Genomic DNA, 20,282 nt, shown 5'->3' with positions numbered 1-20,282 from the left:
CAACTATTCCTTTCTATTCATTCTTATCAGCTCTTTACAGGAATAACTACAGGACCTCACTTCAACTGAAATAAAACATCTTTTTGAGTGCTTCAAATTCTGAAATGTCTTGAAATGTGTGTTATAATGGGTGTTGTGGCTTTTACCCAGCCAGGCATAATTGATTTAATCTTTTTATTACTATAATTGATAGTAGATCATCTTTTACTGCAGTCAAATAAAAAATAGGCATGTTACAGAAAATCTGATCTAACTGCAGTGCACATTATCCTGTAGATGAATCACAACAATTGATGAACCACAGTGTTATGACATTATGGGTGTGGCCCCATTATGGTCATTATAGGATAAAGAAGCTCTCTGGCTCTAATAACCATAGTGTATTTATTACAGTGATTTAGTATCTGGTCAACAAATTTATCCCGCTTAAACTGCAAGGACCTTCATCTTATCCGCATGCATATACTGTCCATGTAACTGACTGGGTATCCTTTTCTCCTCTTTCTCACCACTAAAGAGACAACTTGCATTTTGAATCAATTACAGCAAAAACCCTCGGAAGAGCCCACTCAGCAATTTCCCATAGAGTTATAAATAGAGCAGAGAGAGAGAGGTGGGAGACACTCGGAGCAGAAGCAGCCCTATGCCGGCAGAGCTTTTACTGTATATCATTTCTGTTCCCTTTCGCCTCCTCTCTTTCTGCTTCTCATTTCCCCTCTTCTCTCCACCCTTTCTTTATCTACCCGTGCTTGCTTTCCTTTTTTCCCCGACTGTACTGTTCTTTCAGCACTGAGAACGAGCACAGAGGGGAGAAAAAAGCCAGCACACCTTTTGTTCCAGCCATCTGAATGAAAGCAAAGCCCGTGTTTCATTTTGTTATATTCATTACACAAAGGCTCATCAAATTTAAGAGAAAAAAACACAGACAGCCATGGACATTATGTTCAGGCATCAATACTAGGGCGAACTCATGGCATTTGTAGATTAGATTAGATTAAATGAACTTTATTGATTCAAATTGGAAATTTGGCATTTCCAACCTATAGCTGGGAATTCACGGGCTAATGTTTCCTGCAGGCTGCCAGACTGCAGTTTACCAACAATGCTCAGATTAATCAGAATCAGAGCCATCTGCAGCTCCACATAGAAAACTATAAGATAGGCTGAAAGGAACATTGAGTAAGCAAGACACGCCAAGCTTTAACTGCCAACACTTTGCCAGGGGCCATGTTTGTATGTGCTGATCTCCACTTTAACCTCCACACTTTGTTTTAGCCAGGGTGCCTTTCTCTATGTGCTGTCCTCCACTTTAACCTACAGACTCCATTTTGCTGTACAGCATTACTTTACCCTTCAGGGAAGAGGAGATTATATGTTTCCATGGTTTGCACAAAACAGCTTGCAAATACCACCTCAAATTTCAGGGATATTAACAATTTTTTGCTGCCTGCCTGTGCCATGAAGTGCACTGATTTGCAGCTGTTGTGCCGAATCGTGAGTGTCTTCCTGTGTGAGTGTGAGCGGGGGTCTACATATCTCTGAAGGGAACAAGCCGAGCAGGCAGTCTACAGACAGCAGTCTTATTTACATCCTCTTATCCACTGGCCCAAACAGACAGGCCAACAAAGGATGACAAAGCTGAGAAGCTACAGTAACTCTCTGGAAACTGCTGGCTAGTCTGCTGCTACCTCCCTAGCCTGCTCTAGCATCTTGAAATATGTGTGTTCGTATGTAGCACAATCATGCACAGAAGGTTGTACAATGCTGCACATTTTGTACCAATAAATTGCTATACACGCAGCGCGTAATGTCTATATGTACCCTCTCAAACAAAGTTTTCTGCTTGTCAGCACCATGATTTATCCTTCAGCAATGACCGGAAGGTATATCAGATGAGAGATAGAGAGCAAGGCAGGGAGAGAGAGAGAGAGAAGAGGGGAAGCAAGGGATAGGAAAAAAAAGTTTTATATATATATATATATATATATATATATATATATATATATACACACACACACACACACACACACAAATGGAAATAAGACACAAAAAAACAAAGAGTGTAGATCTGGAACAGACACCAAAGGATCTAAGGATGGATTTCTAGCAGATACATTCAATTGTACAGGAAGCATAACAACAAAGCTCTTGATCGTGCATGACTATACATGCCATCTGTTACCCACACTGTTGGGGGAAGTGTTTGTTGCACATCCTCAAAATGACCAAGTATGTATGACAAGTGAAAGATTACAACCTCCAGTTTAGATACACATTTAACAAAGTGGAAAACAAAGACTTTTTCACAGCTTAGGTTAATGCAAAGCTTTGCTTGCAAATACAGTTTGCATTAAGCTTACGGACGCTGGCATACTGTACCATTTAATGTGTTCCAAAGAACAGCAATGTCACCAGATAGTCGTCAGTATGATACCATTTTCCTCCTCCACTACACTAGCTTAAGATGCAACATGGTACAAGCAGGGTGGGGTCAGATTACCTTGAAATGTGGCAATGTTTGTAATTAGTAACATAATTCATTGGAGTACAGAAAAAAGAAAATCGTATCTGAATACTTTTGGATCAATTCGAAATCATTATATAATCATTATATTATAGATATATAATAAAAAAAAAGGAAATGTACGAATACACTTTTTTCTCTTTAAATGTCAAAACATTTTCAATGCAAATAAAATATTCAGCATTTGGTCAAATCAAGTCACCCTTCTACAACAGGACTGGCACAAACTACAGGTGCACTGTATGTATTCTGCAACATGTGAGATGCTGTTTCTGCTTGTTTTCTGTTTGTGTAAATGTAAGTCTTGTGTAAGTGGCGGCAACATTGTCAGAAGATTTTTTCCAGTCTTTTTTCCCCTCGACACAAAGTGGAGCACTGGTCCATAAACCCTGTATGTCAGATGTGCTTTTCACGAGTAATTGGATTGGTTATTACAAAAAAATGTTGGTTGTCATGGAAAAATTATTTTATTTTTCATTTTCATAATTTTAAAACACAACAATATCTTAAACACAAATCTAATTTAATTTAATTTTAAATTTTATTTAATCAAATAATGGACAATGTAAGTATAATCTCATCTGATTACAGTTACTTATTTTTTGTAATCTGATTACCTAATCCCAATAACCTGTAATCCATCACCTTCATGATGAAGCCATGTTTTACTGTTATACCACTTTGCCAACATGCACTTTGTTTTAGTGTATTTGCTGGAACTGGAACTTGTGACATTTTCATATAAATAAATATCTGTTTTTCTCAGTAATAACTTGATGTAACACAGCAGTGATTCATCTAATATCCAGTTCATGGAAATTTTTGCACTTGCTGTTCTAAACACCTACCAGTCTGGTAGCTCTTTCCTGGGAAAAATCCTCCCACTCACAGGAAGTGATGCATTTTATTTTAACAGTTTATTTCAAATAAACAGAAGAAGAGGAGCTAGATAATTTGCATGCAGTCAACTCTGTTAACAACTCCTAGTCTGCATCAACGCGTAAATAGTTATGGCATCACTACTACTACATTTCAGATCCAGCTTGCCATTAATGTGACCGTTAGTTTGTCAAGCAGCTCGTCCTGTCTGCTCCCTACTGAGACTACACAAAACATGGTGACACAAACATTCAGAGAAAAGGAGAAAAAGAGGGAAGGAGATATTTGGAAGACTAATGTTTGTCAGACCTGAGCTGTGTATGTCTTGCTCACATTATCCCTATACAGAATCCAAGCACCTGCTCAATGTGTTAAAAGTGAACAGTGTGAGTCCTTGACATCCAAAGCTTGAGTGTTTTTTGTCACAAAATAAAAGCTGTGAAACAAATAATAAGAAAAACGGACGTTGTTGGGACGATGCGATTTGGTAGCTTCTTTCATTGAAATGAGCATCAAACCACTCTCAGCTCTTGGAGGACTGAGGTTGACACGGCACGTGAACACACCACAGCACAACATTAAGTGTCAGCTACACAATCACAGATCACATTTTTATAACAAAGGTAGAGAGCAAGGTAAATATAACATATTATAATTATGAAAAAGGGACAATGCACTGACAGTATTGAAGTCATGTTTTTAGCAGCACCAGCTTCCCCACAATGCATACGGTTAACTTTAGAGTCCAGTAGTGATCCATTACGTCATATCTGGACTTTTCACTGCTAATAATCAAATTATTAGCATCAACATGATTATAGTTGCTAAATAACTGTCATAGCTGTGGCATAACAGTGACTAATGATAGATAGTGGTGAGTATAACCGGTCATGAAATGTAAGCTAGCACAGCCTCAACGACAGCTGAATAAGATGGATACTAAAAAATCAGGACCAAAAGTTTAAATCCCTGTATTTTTTTGACACTTTAAAATCTGTTTTGTCTCCCCTGTCCTCTTTGCTTTACTAAGTGACTTGAGCATGGAAAGCGTTTCGTGGTCACATGCCAACAGAGTGACCGACTACAGAGTCAGCAGCTAATGTACTACGTCAGCGGGATGTCCTCTTTAACTTTTCATGACTGTGAAGCTCTTCTGAGCAATACTGTGCTCTGCATAAAGTTTGCTTTAGGGTAAGTAAAAGTAGAATGAGCTACCATGTTACACAAGTTAGCTGCTTGCTAATTTCTATAAACACATATCTTGCACAGGAATGCAGATATCTGCTAAATTGTTGATGGGTTCCAAGATTGTCTGCTTGCTATTCTAGACCACAGAACACAGACCAAGGAGACAAGGGTCTGCTGCACTGTCTGATATGAAACATGTTAAAAACTGGCTTGTTTTTATTGTATTACTGAGAACACCAATAAAGCTGCCCCACATACATTGTCATCACCCTGCATATTGACTCAAAACAACCCCAAAAACAAACAAAACCTGAACATTTTCCTTGGTGATGAGAATGCTAATCATTAACTGTTGGTTTCTACTAGCATATCGCTAACAGGTAGAACACACACCACTTGTTTTGTTGCTGTAATTCACGTCTCGCTTAAAATAGTGAGACATGAATTTCAGCAACTACATTTGAAATGCAAATGCATCACAGTTTAATTGTTCGTTCTTTTTTAATACCTTTGCATTTCTTGCCATTTTCTTCATGACTTTCTGTTACCAGCAGGATTTTCTGAGGTCTTGCTCTCACAAGCAAACCTCACTCATAGTAAGCTACACTCCAGTACAAACTGATACAATACATTTTCAATGCATGCGGACATAATGTCCAAGTCGAGATCTGTTCAAGCCATCTGCTCTATCCAAAAAAAAACACCTTTTCCCCTGTGACAATTGGTAAAAATGGAAAACACACGCCTCAGACATAGTGCATAGTGAGAGGCTAAGTGAGCTGCAGGTGCATGTATGTGGGGAGGGTACAACCAGGAAACAGAAAACAAGGTAGTGCAGTGCCCAGCGACACAGTGTCTGAGCCCAGAGAGACAGAGAGAGGCAGACAGAAAGAGAGAGGGAGGGAGGAGAGACGGGGGGAGCGACTACACAGTGATGGCTGAGGGGACGGGGGCCGACTGAGCAACCAACTTACTTGCAAGACAGCTGGTTAATACCATGTATGAAGTAACAGTCTCCTCCGTTGACGCAGTGGGCCTTCACCGAGTCGTTGCAGCGCCTGGCATGACTCACACCTGGAGACGGGGTGGTGGTGGTCACTACGAGGAGGACAGTCAGACAGGAAACACACGCAAACAACGCTGTCACCTCTTTGTTAAAATAAGAACGTGCTCAAATCTTAGTGCTACATATTATAGCACACTATGTCACATACCTTTCAGACCTCCTTAGTGAATTTCAAAGAGCTTAGTGTGACAAATATATCTACTTTTTGGGCAGGCATCAGTCACTTCGCTGTGCTTACTGCAGCTCTGCACTCCACTCACAAGCTGCTGGTTTTGTGAGTGGAAAGACGCAGGTTCAGACCAGTACACCTGCTCCCTCTCCCCCAACACATCTTCTTCCTTTCCAACTTGAGACTTGAAAACTTGAAGTAATACAAGTAATATTACTATGATAATGCATTTTTCCTCTTTTCTCTCATTTCAGTGTTATATTTCCTGGGTTCTCCTTAGAAAGATTTCCACAGCCTTTAAAATACTCTGATACAAGAGCTGTTCAGTACTGACACACAGAGAGACTACTCGTAACCCAACAGAGTTCGACCACAGTCAGCAAATTAGGTTTGTGATTGCAGGATCAGATTCCTGCATCTTTGATATTAAATAGCTTTGGAATACACACAGGATTCTATCATATTCTAACCCTGTTATTCTGAAAAAGGCTCTGAAAACTTTGTGGTGAAATGCTGAATGAAAACAGAATAATAGCTCAGGACGGTCAAATTTTACTATTTTACCAGTACATCCCCACTGATGTAAGAAAATGGACTGAAAACCTAGATAGATAGATAGATAGATAGATAGATAGATAGATAGATAGATAGATAGATGTCTCATTGCTCACAGATCTGCACGCTGATTATACTCGTAGCGTTTTCTTGTCCTAGTGAGTTTTCTGCCACACAGGTGTAGTTGCCAGAGTCTTCCACACGGACACGACTGATCTGCACCTTTGAGTTTTTTCTTCAGTGAAGGGGAACAAGAGCCAAAGACAGAGGAAAGCGAGAGGGAGACACAGTGAGACAGAGAGAGAGAGATACAGAGCAGATATGAAGACACTGTCACTTATCGTTGTTTCAGCAGACTCATCTCTGTCTGGATGAGAATTTAATTCTCGTTTTCAGTCCAGACAAGCAATAAATGACTGATCATTTTCTACAAATGTTCATGGTGAGTAGCCAGCAAAGCTAATGGACAATGGTTGAGTCCAAACCAGAAACAGACGACCTAATCTTTACTGGATTACAGAAACTGATTACAAGAAAAAACCCTGGACTCCCTTAAATTGCTGTAACTGGACTGAAAACACAAACCACAGAGCAGATACTTAAAAGCTGGCGATGTCTCCAAAATCTGTATCAATGACAATGACATTCAATCAGAGCATTAAGAGAAATATAGACTTTCTATACAACAGTGAAAAAGAGGGTAATATATCACCACATTTCAGTGCAGTGAAATTTTGAACAGGTGAATGCGTGATCTGTAATTATACCAGGTAAGCGCTTAGTGTGTGTGTGAGGTAACCAGTGGAACAAAAATAGGACAACGGCTGATAATATTGTTTTGGAAGATGTGTTGAAAATGATCTGAACAATGTAAACGAGGTACAAAATGAAAGCCAGCCAAATTCCACCATGCACATAAAAGGATAGGACTGGCTCAATCCATCCATCCATTGTCTATATCGCTTATTCTTAAGGGTCGCGGGGGGGCTGGAGCCAATCCCAGCTAACACTGGGCGAGAGCTGGGGTACACCCTGGACTGGTTGTCGGCCAATCAGACAACCATTCACACTCACACTCACACCTGCGGGCAATTTAGAGTCACCAATTAACCTAACCTACATGGGAGTGTGGGAGGAAGCACAGGGAGAACATGCAAACTCCACACAGAAAGGCCCCAAGTTCAAAGACTTGGACATTGAAAGAGGTCACTGTATTCATTCCTCCTCTCCGTAGTGGACATGAAGGAATCCCTCGAATGAAACAGCTAATATGAGGCTTCAGTATTCTGACTTAGCTTAAAGGAGTGAATATCTCCGTTCTGACAGGTGAATGTATGTATTGTCTGTGTTTTGTCCTGGCAGCAGACCTACATGCATTTACCACCAGGTATCCCTGCGCCATGGCTCAACAGGAGGGAACTTCATACTAAAATGGTCATAACTTTGTAAAATACCCACTTGATTGAGCTTACTCAGACTGCTGAAGCCTGATATGAGCTTTGACTGAATTTTACGATGCATTTTTACGCAGAACGAGGACTGTGGATTTTGGCCCTCTGCTCCCACAGTGTAGCTTAACAGCTAAGTATTGCTTAATGGCCAGTATGGATCGGAGGAATGATTATAGCAATCGCTGACTTTCTCACAGTACATATAGACATGTGGGAGTTGGATCATAATAGGCTTGAACAAAACTGCAAACTACGCTTAAACTTGCATGCTTTTACTGTCTGTGTCGATAAATGAAATGAAAAGGAAACTTGGGTCTGGGAAACATGTGATGAACATCCAATTCTGAACTAATAAAATGTACAAAATGAATTTTGGACCTTTTCATACACTCTCTTTTGTGCATATAAAAGTGGGGTGTAAATATTTTTTTAAAAAATCCAGTCAGACAAACTCACTTGTTGGTCTTTATTTTGAGGTCTCTGCCTTTCTGGAGCTCGTGTCCATCTTTGTACCAGCGAAAGGAAGGGCTGGGATTCCCCGTCGCCTCGCACTTCAAGTACAGCTTGTCCCCTTCCATCAGAGTCTGGCCGCGCATCAGCCGGAGCTTTGGAGCAGAGGCTGGACATAGAGAGGGAGACAGAGAGAGAGGGAGACAGAAGAAGGGGGGGGTGCAGGGAGAGAGAGAGAGAGAGAAAGAGAGGAAGGGAGAGGAGAGAGAAAATCAAAGCTTGCATTATTGAAATTAACTACAGACATCTAATTAATCTATCCGTTCAATTGTGTGAGTGTGTGTGTATATGTGTCTGTGATTGTTTATGTGTGTTTCTGATGAAAATCTGTTAGCGAGGGTTCAGATGTCAGGGTCAACACCTGCAGCAACAGGTCAGAGTTCACATGAGAAATGGCCAAAGAATGGAGGAAAATCAATGCTACAACACACATACACGCACACAGAGTGGAAAAGCACTTGGGTAAGGTCTGAATCCTGAAAAGTAAAGACAAACTGAAAGCTTACAGAGAAAAAAATCTTTCCTCAGAAACTCGCTGCAGTAGATTTTCGCTGTGGAGCAATGTGGGTGTGTTAGCGTGTGTGTGTGTGTGTGTGTGTGTGTGTGTGCGCGTGCTTCATCAGTCTCAGGAGAGTTAAACTCTCTCTCTTCTCTCCTTAAAAACTACAACAGACTGCATCACTGACACCAGCACAGGCAACACAAGCACACAGACGCTAAAGCAAAGAGACAACTCAGCACCATCTAGTATCATTTACACACACACACACACACATACACAGCCAATGAAGCGACCGGCGTATCTTACACACGTCTGTGCACAAATGTGGGCCTAACACAACGCATGGGCCTGCACACGCGCACGCGCGCGCGTGCGCACACACACACACACACACACACACACACACACACACACACACACACACACACACACACACACACACACACACACACACACACACACACACACACACACACACACACACACACACACAGTTTAAGTGCTAGGACACGCTTGATGCAACTGTTGTATAGACCCAGAGCTCCTCACAGCACTGCTGCATTCTCCCATTTACTCCTCACAGTAGATACTGTAGATGCTGAGCTTCACCAACACACTGTATGTCTCATAAATCTGGCAAATTTTGCACAACATACTGAGTACCTCATAACTCCGATTTTAGTTTTGTTTTCATTTCTTTCAGTACAACAACTTCACAGTCCTATATGTTGAGACACAGTTCAGGATTTCATATCAAGAAGTGATAAAGATGAATGTCTATGTGGTAAATTAATCCGAGATTGTTGGGTTTGTTGGGACAGTTTTGACAAAAGAGAGTAACATGAGAGGGAACATGTGGTTAACAGACTTGAACTGTAGGACCACTAAAGTTGGACTGGACCTCTCAGTCAGAGCCCAGACCAAAGTTCCTTTCAATGACTTCAGTGGTATTGTGGTCATTGATGGCTGTTTTCATGGTTAGAAATACAACTAACCAATCAACCATGACAGCTGAGACACATCAGGGAGGGGATGACCCCATCCTAGAAAAAAGCAGATCAAATGAACACAATGTCAGATGGAATAATGAAGTGAAAACAAAATGGCCAAACAGCTAATTTACCAGGTAACTAGGCAATTACACCAACCCCAGCTTAAAAGACAAGGCTGGTGATATTCTTTTTTTCATCTTATTCCTCTGTGCCAAAGGGCTCCATTTTTGACTAAAAATCTTTAAAAAACGATAAATGCACCTTTATTTTGTATGAACACACAAACTGTAGTTAATGTTTCCTTGATTCCACATACAGCAGCACTTCAGAGAATATCAAATGTTTATTAATCCACCACTAAAAAGTCCCCAACAAATGCACTTTTTATTCCTGTTCCTGAATGATTTGCTAAAATCTTCGGTGTCCAGCTATTTCAGGAAATGACTGAGCATTTTTTGACTGTGACTTGTTTTTCCATCTCCAGTAGGAACAGCCATGCTTCAGGCTGAGTACCACAGACAGAGTAGGGACGTCAGAAGGCACTGAGAGACAAACTACTACATTGGTGATTTAGGTCTTTTCATGGGATTTATTCATATTAACATAACATACATTAATAGGAGCCTTGTCCTTACATTACACAAGTGGAAGTTAATGGGGGGAAAAACAAGCTCAGAGTGAAAGTAAAAGAGGAGAACCTCTATGAAGTACCATCCAGCAGCTTGCAGTTATGTAAGTAGGATTTAAGAAGGATTTTTACACTCACAACGGAACAAGCAGCACATCTTGAAATCCAGTTCTCACATTTTGTGAGATTTAGTCTTGTCACAGGCTCGACACACACTGTTGATGTATAATTCCACGTCACACCAAAGTAAATCATCTCAACATCACCAGATGCTCTCTCTCTCTCTCTCTCTCTCCCCCCCCCCTTCCTCTCTAGCCTATAATGAGTTATGCTGAAGAATCGCGCTGAGTGTCACTGTCATCATTTATTATTCTGAATAGTTTGCCTCCTATTCTGGTATTTTGGGCTCCAGATGCCACCGTCTAAGTTAGGACTATATCCACTGTTGAGTCTTGACTCAACTAAACTCGGTCTTTGCTTGTACTCTTGTGAAACCAAACAAAGAAAAACATGAGTGCTCATTTTTCCAGGTCTAATGCAGACAGCAGGAAGCTGTTTTTGGAAAAAAAAAAGGCTCTGATTAACTTTCTGCAACTACCTGCTCAGCACCAAGTGACAGTCAGCAACTCGCTGGTGAACATAGTGGAACATTTAGCAGCAGCGGCACTTTTCTCAAGAGTTGGTAGAGACAATACAAAGCGAAAAGGAAAGTAAATATTGGACTTACATTCGTCACATACCAAACTGCTGCAGATATCATTACATTTGTCAACTGTAAGTGGGGTTTATTGTGCGTAAAAGCATCACTATACTCCATTAGAACTACTCCTCACCCTACACTACACCTCTGTGACGTCAGACTGGGGATGTCGCGTCCAACCATTTCTGAAACCGATAATTTGACATTCACACCCACTTCTCACTGTGATCTGTCGGCTGTGCAGAGGTGAGAAAGGAGCCAGGGTTTGGGCTTTCCTCTCTGGCTGCACAACTATTTCCTTCACTTTTCACCAGCGGATTTCAGTGCGACCATTCAGAACAGCTTTAAACACTTTGGTCTTCTGATGTCGTCAGACAACGTGTCATATGAACATCTTTTTGAGTAGAATCCAACCTTATATTCCCTCATTCTCTTAAATCAGACACAATAGGTCATATCTATAGTAAATCCAACATAGCGTGAATGCAGCATTAAACGTTGGTGAGTCATTCCACGGCCTTACTCCAGAAGGACAACGCCAGCTAAAAGTCAGCACAGAAGACATTCTGTGTGTAGCTCACAATTAAAACATAGAAGAGTTACCAGGATCTTTTATTATTTTGGCAAAAATGCATAAAGGCAGAGCTCGGCAGTTTACTCTGTTTACTCTGGTAATGACAAATTGTTTTTCATAGGAAATGGAGCAGCCTCCTTGTTGTTTTCATCCAGCATTTTGCTTAGGATATTTTGCAGGACACAATGAGGAAATCATGGGAACTGTAATCTAATAACAATGTACCATATGTGGAAAAGAGATGAGATTTCGTTGTGGGAGGAGCGACTTTAGGCCAATTCCAGCAGTACAGATTTGACATTTAGACTCACAATGACAAAATACCTCTGAGAATAATATTCTCTGTGTGTACTGCACTTTCCAAAAGCAAGTTAGAAAGTGCTTCACGGTCAGTAAATACATTAGAAATAATCAACAGTAAATTAACTAGAAATGCCACCAAACAAAAGAAAGAAAATATAGTAAGGGGACACAAAAATGCCGTTGAAATCGAATGCATACATAAAAAGTCTAGTAAAGATACTGTTTTAGCTTTGGTAAAAACACCATTTCAAAGTCTGAATGACTAGAAAGTTACTCTGCACAGACATTTGTACGGTGTAATTGTGGCACGGTAGCACAAGAAACATGAAGCACAACTAATAAACCAGAAACCGGTAAAAAAAAAAAAAAAACAGACAGAAATGATAGTTGTGACTTCTCTGAAAACAGGGAGTTCATTTAAAATTTGTGTGGGAGACAGGGAGTGAGGTGTTAAAATGAAATGTAGGTCTCCGCAGATTGGAATATTTTTCTAAAGCTTGGCAAAACACACACACGAGTAGGAGGTTAAGACACACAGGAGGAGAAGGAGAGGACAGCCAGTTTGTCCATACATCCAGCGTTAAATAACAGTCAATCCTTCTGTCATCTATTTATCAGTCCCAAACTACCTCAAGTGGTCAATTCAATCACATTTGCAGGAGCACAACACAGCTTCTTTTTCAGTGCTGCTCCCACCAGAACTCTGCAAGATGCCCACTTTAAAGGAAGATCCTCTTTAGCTGCATCTATCATGAGTCTGTGTACATCATCACATTGCATTTACTGTTTTTTTTCCTATGGAGGATTTCCTACAATTCCCTGGAGTTTCTTTTGACAATTCTCAAAACAAATGTGCAAACTCTTTGTACTATGCTGCTGTTTCCTTTTTAAACATACAAGTGAAGTGAGTGACAGTGACATCAATAATAAGAGTAGGAGAACCACAAAATTGATTAAGGGAATGGAATGATTAATATCTTAAGCGTTGGCACTTAGTAGAGTTATGGTAAAAATCATTGCCTTGGTTAAGTATTGACAAAGTCAATGCTGACTTGAGTCACAAGGCAGGATGTGTTTACTTTTTCAACATACAACCAAAACCACAACCTTTCCCCACCTTTTTAGAGGCCTAAACCTAACCTCACGCAAAACACTCAGGATGTGAGCCTCAAAGTCAAACACCTCATACCCTGACTACCTCCTTATGACCTCTGTGCAGCACAAGAGCATGAGACCTCCTTGGACAAAAACGTTGTCTGTGAACATAATCCAGGCAGCAATTATGTTTCCTAATGAAAGATAACTGGTAAAGTAAATTATAAACATAATTTCTCGTAGAAATGGTTGGAGCAGGAGAGCCACTGATTTTTCAGTTGAGACAGCAAGACAGAATTATTAGATTCATTTTTCTTTACAATATAGTTCTTCCTGTGTGACTGTTCAATGTAAATCCAACAATGTGAGTGGACTAAAACCCGACATTTACTGTTTTGTTTCAGGTAACTTAAATCTATTGTAGAGTTTCTACTCTGCCCACACACTGGAATCACAGACCTTTAATTGTATTAGCAATGTTTTGACCGACAACAGGTCTTCCTCAGGCAAATACTCACAGGAAGGAAATGAGGGCTATATATATAGCGAAATGACCATCATAATCCTCTAATCAAATTCAACTCTATTGTACCTGCTGTAAATATCCTGACATGTTATACTGCCATCGACATATTACCATGAAAGGAGGGGGGATTGTCCTTTAACAACTAACCTACCGTAAAAAAAAAAAAAATAAACTAAATAAATGAAAAAGAAAAAAAGAGAAACATTTTTTCTTAGAACAAATTAAAAGATTTTGCCAATTGGGTGTAATAATGTGATAATCCAATTTGCATTTCCATTGTAATAAGTGAAATCATTTTACCCCGCTGGCAAATATTTTTTTACTTGTTTTAGGACAATAAGACTTCTAGACTATATTTCTAAGATAGATAGTACTGCAGCAGCTCCACTTAACAACCATCCAGATGAGACTCATCACCTGGCGAGTCTGAGGTGAGGCTGTCAGGCTTTTATGCAGGTAAGTGTGGAGATGAGTGGTGGTAGTCAGCCTGAAGCAGCTGTGAGTGGTGAACCTGGTTACCAATGAGCTAATCCCTCCCTGGGATGCTCTCCTCAGGCAACATGGAAGTTTATTCAGCCTGGGAATGTCTGCTGAATACCAGAAGGAAATTACCCTTCATGGATGTGTCATCCACATTTCATGGATGTGACAGTGTCGGATTGATTGAATGGCGACAAATTCCCACTCCAATTTTGACTCATTTTTAACATCTGACATAATATGTCAAAGTCACTTTAGGTATTTAAACATCCTTTTGAGTTTGTCCTTTCAAAATAATAAACTGAAATTGATCCCAATGGAAATAAGCAATAATGTGGGAAATGAAAATGTTCCTGCATGTGCATGTGTTTATTGTGTAGTTATTTGAATCAGACATCAAAATGACAACCATTCATCATCAAAGACCTTCCACACTAATGCCCAAGAGTTTTAATTTCACTCGAAATTTAAAGATAAATGATCACCACAGTCCTCCATGGATCTTATTTTAGATTTGAGGATTTATCAATATATGACAGGTAGATTCTTTTATGGGTTTATTTTTAATGGCTGAAATTTAATTACAGTTACTCATAGGTTTAAAAAGCTGTAAAACACTGCTGCACACCACCGATGCTGCTTGATGTTCCAAAACCAAATCACAAATGCTGAGGAGGAGGAATTTACTGTGAAGGGTTCTCCATTAAGTCTTAAAAACACTGTCTTTATGCCAGAAACACATTAGCACCTATAGGATACTTTAGGATGTTGGACAGATGAGGTTTTAAATAAGTAATTCAATTGATATTTCCATCATTGCCGAGATCTTCATTTTCACTGCATTAATTACCAGAAACACATGTGAGATAGCACTACAGGGCAGACAATTAGACTCTGAGTGCGCATAAAAGACAACATCTTATAAATATCTCACCTCCAATAATAAATATATGAAAATGTCTGTGCGTCATTAATCAGTCTGATTCTTTATCAACTGGGCAAACAGTGAAGGTTTTTCAGGGATTTATAGGGTCGAACATGAAAAGCTTATCATTTGTGAGAAATTTACACATTTAGAGACATTAGCAAACAAAAAAGCATTAGAATAACTTAAACCCTTTCAAAGATTGTCAAACCTCCATATTGCAGCAAGTCCAAATGGGAAACCCCACTTACCATCGTCTTTCTAAGTTTTTACCTGTAAAAGTTTTAGTAAATACACTGGAGAACATCCAAGTCAGCTAATAAATCCTGCGGTCCCTGTCACAACCTTCTCTAAGGTCTTGCAAAAATGGCTATTTTTGGCAGCACTGCTTGCTAAAAAGTCCAGAGAAAATACTGTGGATGAAACAGAAATGCATTTTAAATGCACTTAATTTGGATATGTTTTAGGTTGGGGTTTAGTGTGATGAGAAAATAATTCTACTATTGCCAACATTAAAAAAAAAACGAAGCCTGCACAACAATTTCCCAGTTATGCATACAAGGAGAGTGAGAGAGAGAGAGACTCTGAAATACATGTGCATGAACACAATTAGAGTAGATTCACACATCCCACACACCACAGGCACCAAGCAAGCCATAACAAGTCTAATTCTGCAGCTGCAATTTACACACAGACACTGAGATTTTCCACAGCACCGTGAATGTGTGTGTGCGTGTGTTTACATGACAACATGTGTGATACACAGATGTGCATGTGAGCATTTTATTGTCTAATATTATATTGTATAAATACGAGTGTTGTCTGTGTGTGTAAATGTGTATTGAATGTGTGTGTGTGTGTGTGTGTGTGTGTGTGTGTGTGCACTGTAAGTTGCTGATCCAAGCCTTCTGTATCACTGAGTGATGGGAGAATTCCTTGGTGAGAGCACTGAGCGGTGGGGGAGGTGGGTGGGGTGGGTGGTAGGGTAGCCACAAATGGACAGCAGCGTCTGGCCAATAGCCTGTGACCGGCCTGCTCCACGAGCCAATCACATGTGACCAGCGTTCCCATCAGCCGTCCATCAAGAGGTCCTTCTTTCAAGGTCAGCTGATGCTCCCACCCTCTTCTCTCCCTCCTCTCTCTCTCTCTCTCTCTCTCTCTCTCTCTCTCCTCCCTCCTCTCTCTCTCTCTCTCCCTCTCTCTGTCCAGCAAAGCAGGCATCAACAAAATTGATCTGATTTCTTGCTAACCATGATCCAATAAGAGAGAGTGATATGGAAGCCAAACCAATTAGGTGTGTTCACAGACAGGTATGGCACCCGGAGAAGGCATGGCCAGCAACATGCCTGCACACATGCACTGAACGTGTGTGAGTCAGCTGACACTCTAGTGAGACAGTGAGCGAAGAGGCACAGTACATTCATAAAGTAAAAGACATGTGGGGAGGAAACTGATCTGTGTGCGTGTGTCATAGTGCAGGAATCTACAAACATACAACATGTATTACATTTGTTGTATATGTTGACTGTGAGTGTGCATACATGTGCGTGCAAGCGTGCCTGTGTGTGTGTGTTCATGTATAAAAGAGAGAAGCTCCTTCTATCTCATCCTCCGATCAGTGTGATTTCTGCAGCGCGCAGCTGTCACCATGGAAACCAGGGAGGGAGAGGGAGATGGAGAGAGAGAAAGAGTGAGAGAGAGGGGATGTAAGGCAGAAAGAAAAGGGAAAAAAGATTGAGAAAGAGAAGGAGAGTGAGAGAGAGACAGTGTGAGAGAGAGGGGGAAAGAGTGAAAGGGAGAACAAGAGGGAGGGAGAGATGAGCATTGGTTGTTGAATGGTAGCAGCCACAACAGGCCTTCATGCAGTATCACCAAGCTAACCTCTGCACAGCAGCAATACCAAGCCCAGGGCAACCTGTCCGTGTGTGCGTGTGTGTTGCAAAAAGAGAATACTTGGAAATGTGTGTGTTTGTGTGTGTGTGTGTGCCTGTCACATCCACATTTGATGAAGAAAATCATTCTGTGTGGACGTGTGTGCATGGCTGCAAGAGTGATTGTCAATAAATCATTCCCTTCCTCCCCTTTCTGTTTTTTTGGAGTCACACAAATACACACACACACACACACACACACACACACACACTGACTTGACCTTGTCTCTCATCGCTGGTGTTGTGCGTTGTTCTATTGGCTGCAGAGAGATCTACTTAAGTATAAATACACCCTTTCAGATTCAACAGAAATCACAAACACACACACTCACAACTACACACATATAGAGGGAAATGTATTGATAGATAGATAGATAGATAGATAGATAGATAGATAGATAGATAGATAGATAGATAGATAGATAGATAGATAGATAGATAGATAGATAGATAGATAGATAGGGAGGATGTGCAGAGTTGGTAATGAATAGTTAATGAAGGGCTTGCGGGCAGAACGGTGGGGAAAAGCTATTCTCTCTGTCTCTTCTTTCTCCTTTTTCTTTCTCAGGGCTGGGAGTCGTGTGCAAGTCATTCTGTGCCCCACCTGTCCTCCATTTATCTTTTTTCTTTCCCTCTCTCTTCCTGTACCCCCCCAACACTTTCTATTCTTTCTCTCCGCTCTCACCTCTCCCCTCCTCTCATCCATCTATCTTCCCTCCTCTCTCTCTCACCTCTGCCTCCTTTCCTGTTTTCATCCATCCTGCTCTCTAGCCTCTCCCTTCTCCATCTCTTATCCTCCACCCCTCACCCCACCTTTTCTCACCTCTCATCTCTCCTATCAACCCCCCCCCACACACACACACGCAAACACACGAAAACACAAACACACACACACAAACACACACACACACACACACACACACCATTAACTGCAGGTTTGTAAAGCAGACTAACAGACACAATTCTCCTGATAAGGGGACTGAAACATTGATCACATCTGTCCTCCATGAAGAGCTAAAGATTCTGCAGAAGAAAGAGGTCCCACTGCCCCTTTGGGAGAACAAACAAAGAAGATGCTAGATGTTAGAGGAAGATGCCCTACTGCAGCACTGAATGACAAAAACAAAGATGGTGAGATTTAATTCTTGTGGTGCACCCCAGGGCTCTGTCTTTGGTCCCATTTCTTTCTTTCTGCACAAGCTGCCATTAGGTTCCATCATTTTGTAAATATGGCATTGGTTTCCACTGTTTCACAGAGGACACACAGCTCTACATTTCTGCTGCACCCTGAATATCTGTGAGTACCAAGTGTACCATTTCTGGTATCTGTGAATGAATTGCATAAAATATTTTACAGTAAAAGGAGGACAAAACAGAGATTATTACTTATGGGGCAAAATGTCAAAAAAAGAACCTCACTGGACCACTTATTTTTTGGGACAACTGTGAAAATCTTCACCACGTCTCTCATTTACACTCATCATGATTATTGCAACACACAGTTTGAAGCCTTTTCTAAGAAGCTGCTCAGACATCTCCAATTGGTTGAAACAGGTCAATTGGTTTGGCCAGGATCCTTACCAACACCAAAGTAAGTGCCAATACTAGACCTACACTAAACTCTCATTGGCTGTGAGTTAAAGAATTGAGGACTGCAAAACAGCGATAATAATAAAGGACATCAGTTAAAGTGTAACCCAAACTGTCTATTAGCAACATTGAAGTTTACAAAACCATATCAAGACCCTGAAAAAAGCATAAAGAACAAGAGTGAGCTGCAGTAAGCTCCCACAGGAAGTGACAAAAGTGTTTCGGGAATTATGTGTTTATGTTCATGTACATGTGTGCTGTCTTTGCATCTATCAAGAGTTGCTCCACAAGACACTTTTCAACCTTCTTTGACTGAGGTTTTTGGATGTGTGGGTTGCTTAGCAGACTGTTCACTACATGGACATTGAAAATAGGAAGAAGTGCAAACTGTTGCTTAAAAAGTTCACCTGAGGGTAAACGCTCTATGGACTGTGGGTGTATTTAAGTCTGACACATTTCTAGTTTTGTTTCTTTTTTTACTGAGGCAGAAATGTATAAACACTAAATTAATGTAAGATCTGGAAGAAAAAAAACTAGCCTAGTGGCCTTTTGTTTGATGGGCACTGCTGTGCACTGGAGTCCCACTGGCATTTCCATATCCACTAAAATGAACTTGCCGAACTGACTAAGGTTTATTGAGGATTAAATCTGCACTTGGCAACTTTGCATGTTGGCAGCACCAAATAGCAGTGAGGGGAACCAGGTTTTTATGTTTGTAGTTAATTTCCAAGAAACCCTCTAATGTAGCCTCAGTACAGTGATCACTGCATGTTCTTTTATCAGTCGGTCAGCCTGTGATGCTTCGTACCAAAGAGACAAGAGCAACAAAGGATTTATTATGAATGAGTTCAACTTTCACTGTGCGGCGCGCTCATTTACTGCTGCTGAAGAGACAGTTTGTATCTCACTTTTCAATTGTGTTTTGTCAATTCCAGTTGGTTAAAAGGAGACTATACATGCCACTTGTTTCTTTTCAGCAAATATAATGCATCTATGGGATATAAAACAATAGGGATGTGATTTTGGATGTAAGTTGTATTTTCGCAAGCTATTAGCAAGCTAAGCTAGCAGTGCTCATTAATGAAAGTCAGAACGCTGTGGGGAACAAAAGAATATGATGACTCAATCTCAGTCTGTGTTAGACACCTCTTCTTTGACAACATGATTATAATTGCAGATAATATAAATACTGATGATCTATGGGGTCAAGCTGAAATGTATGCAGTGGTACTCTGGTGACACATGGCAGATAATGGATGACACTAATGAAGACAGACAGCAGACCTTAGTGAATGAGGTTAATAAAGGTACCGACACCCTGGACCACAGAGAAGAAGGACCCTGAAAACAGCAGAATAAATGATCACATGCACCATGGGATTATTTCCATCACCTTCTCTGATGAATCCTCTTCAAGGAAACTTCCAAATAGTGTAAAAACATATTATCGGGGTGACATGTTCCTTCATTAACATGTACACAGCCATTGTAGTTTTTTTGTTGTTGTTGTTGTTGTTATTGAGTCAATCCCTCGTCCCCAATAAGAACTACAGAGGCCATTTTTGACAGAGATTGTCATCCTCAGTAGGAATGAATGGGCTTGGGATAATGAGCCACAGACAGGACGTTGGAAAGTACAGTTTCCAGTACAAGTTTCAGATTTAATCAGGCTACAGAAAATTACTACAATGACT

The 20,282-nt window shown here is 40.6% G+C and overlaps 1 protein-coding gene across 1 annotated transcript in view; it reads right to left on the bottom strand.

Moving 5' to 3' along the window:
- nrg2b (neuregulin 2b) overlaps window positions 1-20,282 on the bottom strand; it is a 45,123-nt gene that overhangs the window by 16,340 nt on the left and 8,501 nt on the right. The window contains exons 2-4 of the mRNA XM_070837032.1: window positions 8,289-8,451; window positions 6,498-6,616; window positions 5,566-5,689 (exon numbers count right to left, since the gene is read on the bottom strand). Of these exons, the coding sequence (XP_070693133.1) occupies window positions 5,566-5,689; window positions 6,498-6,616; window positions 8,289-8,451 (406 nt within the window). The remainder of the gene's footprint in view (window positions 1-5,565; window positions 5,690-6,497; window positions 6,617-8,288; window positions 8,452-20,282) is intronic.

This window comes from Pempheris klunzingeri, chromosome 9, assembly GCF_042242105.1.
Source record: "Pempheris klunzingeri isolate RE-2024b chromosome 9, fPemKlu1.hap1, whole genome shotgun sequence".
Taxonomy (NCBI): domain Eukaryota; kingdom Metazoa; phylum Chordata; class Actinopteri; order Acropomatiformes; family Pempheridae; genus Pempheris; species Pempheris klunzingeri.
This window is presented reverse-complemented; position numbering and strand designations above follow the sequence as displayed.